The sequence below is a fragment of the Sebastes umbrosus genome, chromosome 10, assembly GCF_015220745.1.
Source record: "Sebastes umbrosus isolate fSebUmb1 chromosome 10, fSebUmb1.pri, whole genome shotgun sequence".
Taxonomy (NCBI): Eukaryota; Metazoa; Chordata; class Actinopteri; order Perciformes; family Sebastidae; genus Sebastes; species Sebastes umbrosus.
Window position 1 is genome coordinate 20,486,342 of NC_051278.1, and position 15,430 is coordinate 20,501,771.

The 15,430-nt window shown below is 40.3% G+C and overlaps 1 protein-coding gene across 3 annotated transcripts in view; it reads left to right on the forward strand.

The window, feature by feature from the left end:
* Window positions 1-15,430, forward strand: part of ccser2a (coiled-coil serine-rich protein 2a) — a 67,554-nt gene that overhangs the window by 25,923 nt on the left and 26,201 nt on the right. For all 3 annotated transcript variants that reach the window (XM_037782770.1, XM_037782771.1, XM_037782769.1), the window contains exons 4-6: window positions 10,115-10,208; window positions 14,575-14,683; window positions 14,804-14,984. In XM_037782770.1, coding sequence (XP_037638698.1) covers window positions 10,115-10,208; window positions 14,575-14,683; window positions 14,804-14,984 — 384 coding nt within the window. The remainder of the gene's footprint in view (window positions 1-10,114; window positions 10,209-14,574; window positions 14,684-14,803; window positions 14,985-15,430) is intronic.

Consider the following 15,430-nt stretch of genomic DNA (forward strand, 5'->3'; position numbering starts at 1 on the left):
ATCAATATAATGGATCGTTGATCATTGAATCGATATATCGATCCAGATCGATGTAACGTTACACCCCTACTAATTAGCCGTAATACATTTCCCTTTGAATTACAGCCCAGTGTCCCTCCTCACAGCATGAAACCTTGCATGTAAAACACCTGAACTTTTCCCTTTTGCATTCTATAATAAAACAATAACTGATCCCTTCTGCTCTTGGATACTTGACTGTTTGTTTTTTTGTTGCTATTTTCTTTACTTTAGCAGTATTTTGTGTCTCCTTATGGGTATCTTATCCATTAAGCCTCCCCTCCTTTTTCCCCCTTCTGTTTTCCAACCAAACTCCTAGGTTCTGTAATCCTTTAGTTCATCCCTCTGCTTCCTCAAAGCTGCAGAGTTACCACCGCCTCTTATCCCTAATTTATTTATTTTGCCTCTAATTTCAATCTTTTGTGGAGCCAGGTTGAGACGGGTCAATTCATTAGTGTTTAAATGAGTGAGGCGCTTAAGCCTTTTGTCTGCAGAGTGCCTAGCCATTTATGGAACATGCTGCCAGTGAACCGGCTATGCTGTTGCATTAATGAGGCTTAATAGCTCACCTGCTTTTGTTTGTCTTGTTTTTTTAAATTGACAGCAGCAGCGGCCCTTTTAAGGTAAACAATGCTGTTTGTGTGCCTCTTTTGGTGCATTCAGTGCGTTCAATAGAGACCATAACACACAACTTGTGAGTCATTCCCTAAATTACAGCCTATACTTCCATCATTATCCGCCATTGACTCTCTAGTTTCCAACCAGAGTCGTGACTATTATTTTACCACAGATCATTACCGCGCTGCCTTTTATAACCACTCTGTCTCTCAACTGACCCTCACATATTTTAAATCTTAAATTGGCTGCTTATTGGGCCCCAATGTGAGATCAAGGTAATAATATATTAGCTGATTGGCAGCATAAAAGCAGGACCATTTTCACTGACAAGATTTGGTTGATTAAGTATAACCATATCACTGACTATATTTTACTTGCAGTTACATGATTGACTATGACACATAACAGTCCACACAGTGAATCTATCTTAATGTTTTACAGTAACATTTTCTCTAGTTTACTATAAATGAGAACATTTCTGAACGTAAACTCAAACTAATGTTTCTTTTTAAACTTGATTTAGAAAAATGTATTTTCTAGGTTGTCGATTAAAGTCCCGGAATCTAAATGTTTAAAAGGAAGTTTAACAAAACAAAGAAAGCAGGTTTAACTTTTTACTAGTTTGTCTTGAGAACCAGATGTTCTTGTTTGGACTATGTCAAAAAAGTCTTACAAGGATCACCACTGGCAGACAATTAATACTGGAAGAAGTGACTCATTGAATGATTTTGATAACATCGGGATTCTAATGCATAATACATGTGTATTTGTTGAATCCCTCTAACCCTTCATGATCCAATTCAACTCGCAGTATTCTCATTTACATTCCATGCTCCTTATGATATTTTAAATTATGCTGATGTAATTCAGTAACTAGTCTTTAATGGATAGTTTGTCTTGTCTTCCTCGTGATCTGTAGAGGTACCAGCTCTGTCCATTTTGTTACGGCTTGTGTGAAAGGAAAGCTACTGTAACTCACATTTCTAGAGAGAGTTTCGTTCAGCATGCAGCCAAATCTATGCAGATGGAATGAAAACGAAAGTTTGACAGGAGAGAGAGGGAGATCCATCTATTGTGTTTTAGAATTCAAATCAGATTTAAACAAAATATTCCTTTGGTTCTTGCACAAAAATGTATTCTTTCTAAAGAGCTTTGTTTTTAATGGCTTTATAGTTTATAGTATTTGCAACTTTGGAGGTTACTTTAAATGCAAAAGTCTGACTGACTGAGTGTTGAAGTTACATGATTGGTCGGCCGAGTGTTGGAGTTTTCTCATTAGCTGTTGTTTTTGCAAAATGAAAATGCAGGAACAGTCCTTTGTTTATGTTTTCAGGGGGTGTGTCAGCGGATCCACTCACCGTCGTGAGTGCTCCTCTATCGGTGCATTTCCTCCATCTGATGGATCTCGTTTGGCATTGAGTGCAACAATACTCCTGTGTTGACACAGTCTGTTTTATGTCTAAGGTGTATATATATATATATATATATATATATATATATATATATACTGTATATGTACACACTATGGCAAAGGAACCACATTGTTGTCATTTTCTCAACAATACACACCAAACAAAATGGGAAAAAGATAAAGCTGGGAAAAAACATACTGCTGATTTGAGGGTTACCTAACTCTACTTTGCTCTGTTCTGCAGCTGCCATCAAACAATTTCACTCAGCGTGCCTCCTCCACATTGCTTCTGTTGCGTTCTCTGAATGTTTGCCTTCGCATAGCATAACACAACAGAAATACACTGTTAATAGAAAGGATATTGTCATTTGTAGCAATATTTTTCTAGTAGGGGTGTAACGGTACAAAGAAGTCACAGTTCGGTTCATACCCGTGTTTAGGTTCGATGTGACATTTGTACAGCTGGAAAAAAAACACAAATGCTTAAGGATCAGTTTCTTTTCATTTATTTTGAACAGAATTTAAGTGTCAAAGACCTACAGCATCCTCTTGCTGGGGACTGAAGCAGCATTTTTCCCACTAGCGACTTATATATACAATTTTCATTATAAAAATAAGGAACATTTCAGACACTAGCCCTGTGATAGTCTGGCGACCTGTCCAGGGTGTACCCCGCCTTTGCCCAATGTCAGCTGGGATCGGCTCCAGCCCCCCCGCGACCCTGAATAGGATAAGCGGTTACAGCGATATGGAGAAAATGAAATATCACAATATTTTTTTACCAAATACCTCAATATCGATACTGCGACGACATTGTGGGGTTGAGCATTGGTGCTTTCACAAAACATTTACACAAATAATCATCAGTGATGTGGGTATAATGACTAAGTGGGTAAAGGCAAATAATAGAACAGCTAGAACATTCTGGTAAATTCAGAAGATTACATCACTTTTCTGTAATGTAGCCTTTAAAAACCAGGAAAAGACAACACTTATGCCATATCTAAGATGATATCTAAAATCTAAGATGATATCTAGTCTCATATCACAATATGGATATAATATTGATATATTGCCCAGCCCTAACTTCTGTATTACTCTGCACAAACACTGACTGAACAAACACTCTCCCAAATGGGAACAGGTCAACGGAATAGCATCTCTTATGCTATGAAGATCAAAAAAATAATGCTAGAAGCACTTATTTTGACAGATTTGCCATGTGAGCTGTTATATACAGGAGTATAATTTTGTGTTTTTTTTCCTTCATATTTTTCTCCAGCCTTTATTCAAGCATTTATTTATTTCAATTTTGTTTTGTATTTATTTGAGTCAGTATTTGAGATCTTGCCAGTACCAGTTTTTGTTGACAGTTTGTGGTATACTATTTCACTGTTACCCTCCATTGTGCCCTCCCACTCTATATTGATAGGAGGCCTATTATAGCCAAAGTTGAAAAGGAAGAGAATAAAAAATTAGATTACTATATTTAAACTAAGATTTTCTGCTATTCTGTATTTCCCTTTATGAACCTGTAATTTGGAGTCATTCCCCTGGATGTTTCGGTCTCCCACCACTCATTAATTTCTCAAACACTCAGAGCTCACAGCGGACACCTAATTATCCCTGTAAAACCAATGAGACCAACAAGGCTTTTACAGTGGGTGTACGGGATTATCCTGCATTTCACACATCTTACAATGGCTCTCTTCAGTCGAACCGCAGAACAATCGTGATCTGACAGTGAAAATTGACTTATTTGTTGAAAAACGGTCTTAGTTCAAGAGCTGCAAATGAGTCAGGCAAATGGATTACTGTGACATCTGGAAAAGATTGGGGTAGAGGACATATCCTCCATCAAAACCACCAGCGGGTCCCAAGATATAGAGTATAAGAAATGATGCTGTTGAGCAGGGGTGCTAATGTCACACAGGAGACACACACAGCAACAGCAGCTGAGCACATCACCCCCAAACCCAGTCCATTTCTATGTAAAGACACTGCATAAGCTATCACCTAGTATTTCAGTAATTCTAAAGACATTATTTTGGAAAGTATTTGACCTTCAGAAAACTAATGATCCTGGAAAAACTATGTTTCATGTTGATTTGTAGCCCTCCTCTCTCATGCAGTAGCTCAACTGAGATTTCATTACAAACTAATAAAAAGGTACTGGGGTTGAAAAGAGCGGCTTACTTCTTGTAAGACAAAAGAGAAGAGCGAGACAGAGACTTCTGAGAAGAACAAGTAGAATCAGTCTAAAGACTCCTCCCTGGCACGTATTGATGTGACACTCTTACCAAACGTTGACGTTTGTGTCTTTTCTTTGAAGGTGTTAGAACTGAAAATGAGCTGCCTGCTTTTGTCTTTTTTGGCTGATTGTGTGCCATGATGCCAATTTACATTCAGCCCACGAAAAACCAAATGTCTACCAGAGATCCCAAAAAGATACTCTCCAAGAAAGCAATGAGTAGAATTAAGATTCCTGTAATGAGCTTTTATTTCGCTGCTGTGCAGACACTCAGGTCATTTGAGGGCAAACTGTCAAAGAGAGAAGTTCAGCCTCAAAACTTTCCCAGTGATTTTTGATTCAGGTTTTAATCCGTGTTTGATCCAGCCGTGCTTGTTGGAAGATTCATCCTGCGTTACGGTGGGAGCAGAGGGTGTGCCATGAAACTGAGTATGTTGGAAGACCTTCTCTCGGGTTGTTACCATTCTGAAAGCTGCTCATGCTGCAGGGTTTGGATTGACGGAGCACCTCTGGGTGTCTAAGATATATCGAAAATGTGCATGTCATGTGTCAAACTCATATACTCCTACAGGTCAAATCATTATTCCCATTAGTGAGAGCAAGCACAACAGCTACGATTTAATTGGCTCAAAGCCGCTGTTCAAATGCATTTTAATAACAGTTCATAGCAGATATTGACTTCGCAGTCGAATCCGAGGGTCCACAACTCAACGCGATTATTGGGAGTCATTATTAAACAACTTAGTTTTTACACTCTTCATAATAGGATGAATTTCAGTAACTCTCATACTCAAAAACAATATGATACAATAGTTGTGTAGCACAATTGCTTTTCTCCCCCTCCTCCATGGAAGAGGTCAGAGTGCAGGGTCATTGCAGGAAATGATTCAACATCTCGGCAACACATCAGCAGAGCAAGATATTATGTAAATGCGCCAGACACACTGGATGTTCCTACTGAACATTTGCTGTTATGTAATTTCAGTAGTTATACCCCGGGGTATATAGCGCTCCGCGTGTCCGTCCTTCCGTCTGTCTTTCCGTCCTTCCGTCTGTTCGCGTGTCACACTTTTGTTTCCGGAGCAGAACTCGGAAACTATTTAACTTAGGAACTTCAAATTTGGTATGATGGTTGACAGTGTGGTCTAGTTGTGCCTTTTGGGGGTTAATCCAGGGTGATTTGAGGAAGGTGAGCTAATAACAAGCTACATTGTGCTCAATAGACTAATTCCATTAGTTCCAAAACGGCAAAACCTTTGGCCCTACTTTAGTAAGGGTCAAGCGGTGAGAGGGTGTATGTGAGCCGTGCTCACTTTTGCCTTGTTAAACCTGCAGTAGGCAGAATATTCTTGGCATAATTGGGCAAAAATTCCATAATAGCCTTTCAGCATATTGTAATTCAAGTGTTCTGAGAGATTACTAGATGGACGGGAGTCTTTGGTCAGTAACAGGTCATTTCAGAGAGAGAGCGTTCCCATTGGCAGTTCATTCAACGGAGGCAGCTGTCAATCACTCGCGAACTCCGATCAAACGGTCAAACTAGGCGGCGTTGATCAAATATGAATCAATCTTCTGCTACTGTAATGCCTATTTCTCACATCAAATTTGATCCAGCTGGTGGGCGGTGCTTGGTATTTCCTCAACTGATCTCAACATGGCTGCCGGGTCACAAACTTTCTCATTTTACAGTTAAACAGTACACTACAAGATGTTTCTGAAAACATTTGATGTTAGAAATAGGCATTGCAGTAACAGAATATTGATTCATATTTGATTAGTTTTTATATTTGAAGCTCTTTTTTAGTTTGACCGTTTGATCGGAGACAGCTGCTGAGAGTCGGCAGGCTCCAGCTCGGCTCTACCTACTGCAGCTTTAACCTAAGCCCAGGTCCTTTCCGTAGTGTGGTTTGCTCTCATTAATGACTACTGTGGACTGTGTGAAATGTAATGTCCTGTCAATGAAAAACAGAGATGGAGAGTAAGTTGTGAATGTTGCTGGAATGAAGAAAGTTGAGTGGTTTGGTGCTAATTGTATACAATCAATAAACTATAGGGTTATAAGTTACTGCAAGGATACAGGAGGGCCCATTTTTCATCGACGGCCAACCATCTGAGATGGTAGAGAGCTTTCAGTAGCTCCGCATCATCCTGTACAATAAACTGAGCTTTGATCACCACACCAGAGACATCCGTAAACGCTGCCAACAAAGACTCCCTGCCATCCGCAAACTAAGAGCCCTCTCAGTCAAACCCCACCTGCTGCTCCTTCTGTATCGTAGCATCATTGAGCCCATCCTCCTGTACTGCACCACCTGCTATTTCACCATGCTCATCCTCACCAATACAAAAACGCTCCTGAAAATCACCAACATATCCTCTAAAATAATTGGTCTCCCCACTCCCAACCTGCTAGCCCTCATTGGCACTCCCCTCTGGCCACAGATACTGTACAGAAAACTCCTCCGTAGAAAGATTGCTTTTGGGAGGAGTCTCGTGCCCACAGTCATTACTGCCTTAAAGAGACCCCTGAAATGTCAAAATTCATTTTTAAACTCAGTGATTTATCACACTCCATTTATTTACTGCCTTTATTTTAAGTTTAAGCACAACTCTAGAGACAACTGTGATGCAACTATGTGTAATAATGCCCACAGAGTCTGACAAGATGTCTACACTGGATGCGTTTCAGCGCACTCCTTCAGACGGAACTGATGCGATTTCATTTTAACCACTGCAGCTCTGTACACCAGTTCATAGAGGCTTTTAGAGGCCTATTTTAGAGTGTTTTTCCACTTACACACCCAAGTGTATGATTTTGTACTGAGCTGTGTGTTTTGTCAAACACCCTGGCTGAAAAAAATCCAGTGTAGACACTGATGGGGGACTCGCAGCTGCTGCTGTTTCGCTGCTTTTGTTGTTTGGCTGCTGTACTGTATGGAGGGTCTTTTTAACACACACACACACACACACACACACACACACACACACACACACACACACACACACACAGGTGAACTGTCAGACAGCTGAAGAGATCCAGAGTTAAACTGTCTGGAGCCGAGGAAGAATACAGTACTGTATCACAGGATCGCAATTCTGATGTCAGTATATTGCTGACATTTCACCAGAACTGTGTGATTGTAGGCTGAAACTGAAAATAGAGCATCCCAACCAGTAGAATTACTCTGGTTAAACCATACAGTGTATATAAGAAGTGGACGTAGTCACTGTGATGTCACCCATTGGTTTGTGGACTACGATTTTGAAGCCTTTAGTTTTAGCACTTTGGCGGGCTAGAAGGTAACCCGGCAATTTACTAAATGAACATCATGCTGTGTTGAAAAAGACTTGAAACAAGCGACTGAGACCATAAACTCATGTTTACAATGTTTACTGAGGTAATAAATCAAGTGATAACTAGGCTCATTTTCTCATAGACTTCTATACAATCAGACTTCTTTTTTTTCAACCAAAGGAGTCACCCCCTGCTGACTATTAGAAAGAATGCATGTTTAAGCCACTTCTGCATTGGCTTCACTTTTCAGACCCGGAGGTTTCCCACTGGGGTCAATAGATGTTTTAAAAAATGTATCACAATGTATTGCTTTATCAAGTGTTTGTCTAACCTCTTTATATTCATAAGGTGGGAGGTTAGAAAGAAGCGAGCAACAGGGTGAGAATAAAGACGTAAATCTGAGGACGGAGGAAGTGAGAGAGATTAAAACAGATGAGACAGGTTGATTTGTACATGGACTCTTCAAACAACAAAGATTCCACCCATATCTTGGTTGGCATTATTTGGAGGACTGCAGAAATATGTGTTGTCTATTCAATTCCCTTCATTATTCCTTCTTCATTAAGTCTGAAACACTGAGTACCAGCCAGTTATCGTGCAACACATGAGATTTCCTATAATGAGTAATTTTATGCTTGTGTCTTTTAGTCAAAGCCCTGTCAATTTAGTTTCATGAAGCACAAAATTGCCTTGAAAAATAAAGCTTTGAACTATTGATTCAGTCCTTTGCTTTTGGGTATGCTTTGAATTATTCGGTAGACAGCAGCGAAGCAGTCAGACTAACTGCATACTCCGAGGCCGTAATGAGAAATGTTTTTGTTGGCTTTTCAAAGTGTTCTGTATTATCATTCATAATTGAGTGATATTTTTTCAGAAGCCTGTTTGGTTATCTGTTGCTGTATGGAATAATCTGAGCTGTTGGAGTGAGAGAATCATGTGAAACAGTATCAAAGAAAAAAATGTAATTTACAGTGCTTCATAAATTGTTATTGTTAATGACAAAAACAATTAATTACAGGGAATGAAAAATAACTATTATTGAATAGATAACAGAAAAAAATTAATGTACGAATGTCACGATGCAATTAAAAACACCATGCATAATAAGTGCAAGAGTTCAGCATGGCATTCCATTCTATACAACGTTGAGTTTCACAAAGATGGTATTTATGAAATGATTGGATTGCATTGTAGAGGTGTTCCTGCTCTTGTGTTCAATTCCTGTTCATTTATATAACCACTTAAATTTCACAGTAAAGAATGAATAAGAATTAAAGCAAATATAATATTTAATCGTGATTAATTGCACATTTTTTATCTGTTCAAAATGTACCTTAAAGGTCAAGTATGTAATACTCTTATCAACATGGGAGTGGGCAAATATGTATGTATATATTTAATATTGGAAATCAATTAACAACACAAAACAATGACAAATATTGTCCAGAAACCCTCACAGGTACTGCATTCAGCATAAAAATTTGCTCAAATCATAACATGGCAACTCAAGCCCAACAGGCAACAACAGCTGTCAGTGTGTCAGTGTGCTGACTTGACTGTGACTTGCCCCAAATTGCATGTGATTATCATAAAGTGGGCATGTCTGTAAAGGGGAGACTCGTGTGTACCCATAGAAACCATTTTCATTCACATATCTTGAGGTCAGAGGTCAAGGTCCTCTTTGAAAATGGCCATGCCGGTTTTTCCCCCCAAAATGTAGTTAAAGTTTGGAGCATTATTTAGCCTCCTTCTCAACAAGCTAATATGACATGGTTGGTACCACTGGATTCATAGGTTTTTGTAGTTTCATATGATATCAGTATCTTCACTCTAGCTTTAAAACTGATCCTGCTACAACCTAAAAATCGCAAGTTGTGTTAATGTGTTAAAGAAATTAGTGTCGTTAAAACAAATCTGCATTAACGCGTTATTATCTCATTAACTTTGACAGCCCTAATAACCACCTAAATTTCACAGTATAGAATTAATAAGAATACTATATGTCACAGCATCAGTTAAACCTTTTTGTGCTAAAATGTGAAGGTTTCTATATCTCATAATAAAATATGGGTTAGTAACAACAAAAAGCTGCTGTAGTGCTGTTGGAAGACATTGCTAATGCCAGACCAAGGACAGAAGGATGCTGATTTATGTCAAAACTAGACTCATGTGAAAATCCATTCCTGGCTAATTGGACGATTGGGACTTTGGTTTATGTGCATGCACACAATTCCAAAATGATGTCTGACTCAAAAATATGCTTGCAAAGACTGCGTCTGTATATCTGTGCTTCTCTGCATGGTGTGTTTTTTTGGTTTTGTTTCTGAATCTACGCAGAGTTACACGGATCTGGCCCCTGGTGTCGAGATATTTCTCTCCCAGCAGTTGGTCTCAGAACAAAAAACACTCTTGCCCTGAAGCAAAATGACATAATGACTCTAATGCACTCATAATGTGCCTGTAATGTTATCTAATGCCTTCTAATGAAGTGATAGTTACCTGTGATTTCTGTGGTTCTCAGGATATCCTGAACAACCTGGACCCTCCGGGAACTGGAGAGTTGGACGATGATGACCTCATGCTGGATGTGGACCTCCCAGAGGATGGCTTGCATGGTCAGCACACACACACACACACACACACACACACACACACTCACACACATTCACACACAAACACACACAAATTAATTGCAGTTATCCGACAGAGGATTTAAATTTGTGAGGTTATTCCATGGCCAAGACAAATGCTTCGGTTTCATTGGCTGGAGGTTGTCCATTATTTTTGTATAAGTGGAAACCTCCAGCAAAACTGTTCTGATCATAGTTGTAAATTAATGCATTACCAAGGTCTGAGCATTCTATTTCCAGCAATGTCCCTTTATGGCATATAATGGGCTGAATAAATTGAATCCTGCCTTGCCTTAGGCGAAGAGTTGCCTCTGCAACATCCATTAAAAATCTTTAATGGACACATTGTTGTCTATTATGTGCTGTTACTCTTTTAATATTTGGTTGCTGAGGAGTTATTTAATCACAACTCCACCACTGCCACGCAACTGGCCGTGAACTTGACAGGTGTTAAAGAAATTAGTGTCGAGTGTGAGTTGGAGCAGTATTCAGCCAGCTGTCTGGCTCTGTTTATATGAATAGATGCACACACACTTGAGTATGGTAGCAGCACATCCACAGAGTGCACATGAAAGGCTTAGTAGGAGCAGTAGGAGTTTACATTTGATTGTCTTGACAACAGAGTTAGCATGATACGTTTAATAGCTCACTCTTCTTCAAAACACCACCCACTCACATCTTGATATCACATCTATTGTAGTCTGAGGAGTTTTCTTTGTCACTCAGTTTCACTTTGTAAATGTAATCATTTATCTCATCAGAATTGAGTAAAACAGCTTCTTTGTAGGTGTTTAAGGTAATCAGGTCACACTATTACCACAGAATAATAGTGTTGACGACATTATTATGGATTCATTGGATAGTGTGTGTCACGTACATGAGAGGAGGCAGGGAAAGAAGGGTTGAGGGATATTCACCTCACTTGTCACGAAACATAATGAAGTGAATTTCCCCTTGTCAGTCCTGAAGCCAGCCCTATATTCATGGCTAATGTGTTTAAAGCAGCAGTAGGCAAGATTGGAGCAAATACGATTTAAAAAAGTTATTTTTATAAAACGGTTACTATATCCTGACAGTAGAGCATGAGACAGGTAATCTGAAAAAAATCATGTGCCTCTGTGTCCTTCGGTGTCCTCCGGTGTCCTCCGGTGCTCCTAAATGCATCTGCAAGATTTCACAGACTGGAGGAAAACAACCAATCAGAGCCGAGCTGGAGCCTTGCCGTCTCTGATCAGCTGTCAATCACTCGCGAAGACCGATCAAACAGTCAAACTAGGCAGCGCTGATAAAAAAACGAATCAATATTTTGTGACTGTAATGTCTATTTATCGTGTAAAATGTTTTCTGACACAATATTTAGTGTAATGTTTAGCTGTAAAATGAGAAAGTTTGTGACCCGGCAGCCATGTTGAGATCTGTTGAAGAAATACCAAGCACCGCCCACCAGCCGGAGCAAAGTTTCTCATTTTACAGCTAAACAGTACACTACAAGATGTTTCTGAAAACATGTGAGACAAGAAATAGGCATTACAGTAACAGAATATTAAGTCATATTTGATCAGCGCTGCCTAGTTCGACCGTTTGATTGGACAGCTGCCTCCATTAAATGAACAGCCAATAGGAAAGCTCTCTCTCTGAAATGACCTGTGATTGGCCAAAGTCTCCCGTCACGGGCTAGCTTTTCTAAAGCCTGAAAACAGAGCCATGAGGAGGTGCAGAAGTCTAGTTTTCTCTCAGAACACTTGAATTACAATATGCTGAAAGGTTATTATGGAATTTTTGCCCAATGATGCCAAAAACATTCTGCCTACCCCTGCTTTAATGCAGTAGTTTTAAAGGAAACAGCAGTAGTCAGAATCACTTCACTGGCTGTGCGTCTCAAATACTGGCTGCCTTGATAACCCAGCTGCACACGGACCACAGAGAGATGTGCCCAGGCTTTTCAGGTCTGGCAGAATCTAATGTTCTGTTATCTCTGTTGATCCAGTTCATTAGTTTGCTTCCATGGCTGCAGAAGACTGTGTTTGCGTGCCAATTTATTTGATATGTGTTAACGGGGTGTTGAAATGTGCAGTGGACGGGATCACACAGATCCAAAACAAAAAGAGACGTTCTGGACCGGAATAGAAATTTCAAAGGAGAACATACTGGTTTTAGCATTCTTGTCGGAGAAGCCAGTATTTCAATTCAGCATGTTTCCTTAACCTCTGATGACGTATCATGGTCATTTTATGATTTATTACAATAAATATATAACATATTGTTTTGCATCACAGCAGCTCCGTTTGTTGCAAACGGAGCTGCTGTGATGCAAAACAAATTTCAGACCTGTCTGACAATAAAGTATTATCGTTATCGTATCGTATTATCGTATATTGGTCCTTTAATGGTCCACAGTTGCCAGTTTATAAGGTACACTTTGCAATCTACTCCACACTGCAACAGCACTGCAATAAATCCTATCAAGGCCATAATGTTCAGCTTTTGTTGGAAGTGTTTTAGAGAGGTGTTGATTCAACTTTATGGCCATATTGGAGGCTGCAGATTGTTGTGTTGTTCAATTGTATTCTGTTATGCCGTTTCTAATATTTAGTCTACCCTCACTGATATAAACTACATCGTCCATAATGACCATAAAGTTGGATCAACACCTCTCTGAAGCTGCGCTTCCACCGCAGGAACTTTCTCCAGGAACTAAGAACCTTTTGAGGAACTTTTTGTTTTGACCGCAGGGACCAGGATCTAAATTAAATCTCGGGACATTTACTGGGAACCTTTTACCCCCCAAAAAAGGGCATATATTACTGAGGCAGCTTTACACCCCTGATATTGTTCTCTAGTCTGTAAACAGTGATCTCCTTGTTTTTGAGAGAAGGAGACAGAGAGGGAGAGGAATGTTCACTCCAGAGGAATGTGATTTAGAGCGTCATCCCTTCCTACTCCTTTTCGGGATGCGGCCATATTTATAGCGCTCTATGTCATGGCTAGAGCCGGTGTCATGAGCGTCAGAGTGAAAGTAAGACGAGTCCAGTTAGACCCAGCCCATGGGGCAGGCCCTGAGACACGGGATAGGGAAGGGTGTTCCCTCCCTCCCAAAGACACCCCGACTCTGCCACACAACAGGAAGAGGAGAAGGGGAGTAGAAAAAAGGGGAAGGGTAGAAGTTTCATCCAGTTGTCGGGTCCCGTGACAGGAGAGAGGCCTTTGCTTTTCTCCCTTGCCTGCCACAGCTGGTCTCTCACCACCACCACCACCACCACCACCACAGTCATTTCTTCCCAGCTCAAGTTCCTAGGGAGTTCCCAGAAAAACAAAGCTGTCAACAAAGACAGAGCCAGGCAGGGTGGGAGCTGGGTTGACTTTCTCTCTCTGGCCCTTTAACTGCTCACCAAGCTGACTGGACAAGGAGTCATTTCTCTCCACTCTCCGTGTGAGTTCCTCTGCCTTTGTGGATGTTTTTTTTTTCCCAAGTTGGAATATATTACTTTTTAGAGGACTTTTTCTTAGCTGAAAAGAAGTTACTGGGAGCGCTGAAGTTTCCTGGAATGTAACAGCTCAGAATGAAGCAGAACGTCTCCTCCTGTGCTATGTGGTGACACTCAGGGTAAAGTATTTAAACCACCACTGCTGCTTTCCTTGGATTGGCTCATTCAATCTGCCAACATTTCTCTTTTTTCTTTCTCTCTTTCTCCCTTTTCTCTCAGTCTGAAGACTATCTGGAATATAGAAAGTCAGGGGTCCTTTTGATTTCCTGGGGGGTCGCGCTCTGTTAGTTGTCAATTTTGTTGCGGTCCCGCTTCATTTCACAGTTATATGCTATTGAGCGTTGCCAAATGCTGTGTCCTTTTACCTTCTTGGAAATGAAAATGGCCCGTCAACGCGTGTGTGTTCGCATTTGATAGCGGAGACAGTTGAGAGAGATCAGATCGGTGGATCAGATCATGATTTATATGCAGATATTCTAGAATAGAGTATCTGAAATGTACACAGCAGTTTTCATTACCACAAGATAGGATTTTTTTTGTGTGTGTGTACCTGTGTATTGGTAGTGAAAGACAGATACTGGCAGAGAAAAATAGAGAAAAACACATTCTAACCTTTGCACAATACTGCTTCATCCTCTTCAACAAATAGTAGCAGATACAGAAGTGATTTTCTTGAACTTTTATTCTTTGCATCTATGCTGCAACTACAGCATACAGTATCCCAAACACTGGCTTTATACATTTCAGGTCAGATAGCACAGTGTATATGCTCTTTTATCGCTCCCTTGAGTCCTCTCATGTTTCTGACATACACAAGTTTCTTTACTCTGACTAACTGGGCTCTAAATTCTTCCTACTGTATATAGACGCTGACAGGATGTCTCACTTTGAGCGCTCAGAGAGGGCCGGTCGGCAGGGCCAGCGGCGTAGACACCAACGCTGGAGTGGACCTGATCACTTCTACAATGATAGCAGGTTGGTTAGGACTGAAAGATTCAAAAATGTTGCTGGAAAAGAAGTACAAAATAAATCATTATTCTACTTTTCTGACTCTCTGTGACTGTTTCTCACTCTGGCTTTTTGTCTCTTTCTCAGGGCCCATGTCGTCCAGCACTACGATGGTTTCAAGGCTTCGAGGATCTCTTCGCGGCCCGTCCCCTCTGAAGGCAGGCAGCATGGCTACATGGCGATGCTGGATGAACTCACACTCGAACACGCGACTCAGGACTGCAGCTCGCTCAAGAACCAGCTGCTCAGACTCAAAACGTTGCTACAGGTTCGATCCACACGCTTGCATGTACCAAAACTTGCACATTCTTGCACATATGCATGCGTGAATACAATTCTACAGGATGACAACACATACACATACACATACAAAGACATACACATGCTAGGTAGGTACACGCACAGACACACTCACATAAACAAACACATATATGTGTTCAGTTATGTCTGCATTTGTCCAGTGACTGAAAACTCACTGACTCTTATATGTTTGTCATTATTCTAAGGCTGTGGCATCACCCTTACAAATCACATGCTGATCATGTTGTCAATCCCAGGCTTTTATTTTGGTCTTATAATGAGGCCACCTACTGTAAACTGTCTGGATTTTGGGTTTGACTTCAGCTGCAGTTTTGTTTATTAAATGCAGCTTTATTTGAGTTTGATAGAAGGTTAGTTTGAATAATATTCTTAAAGGCACAATGAGTAGGATTT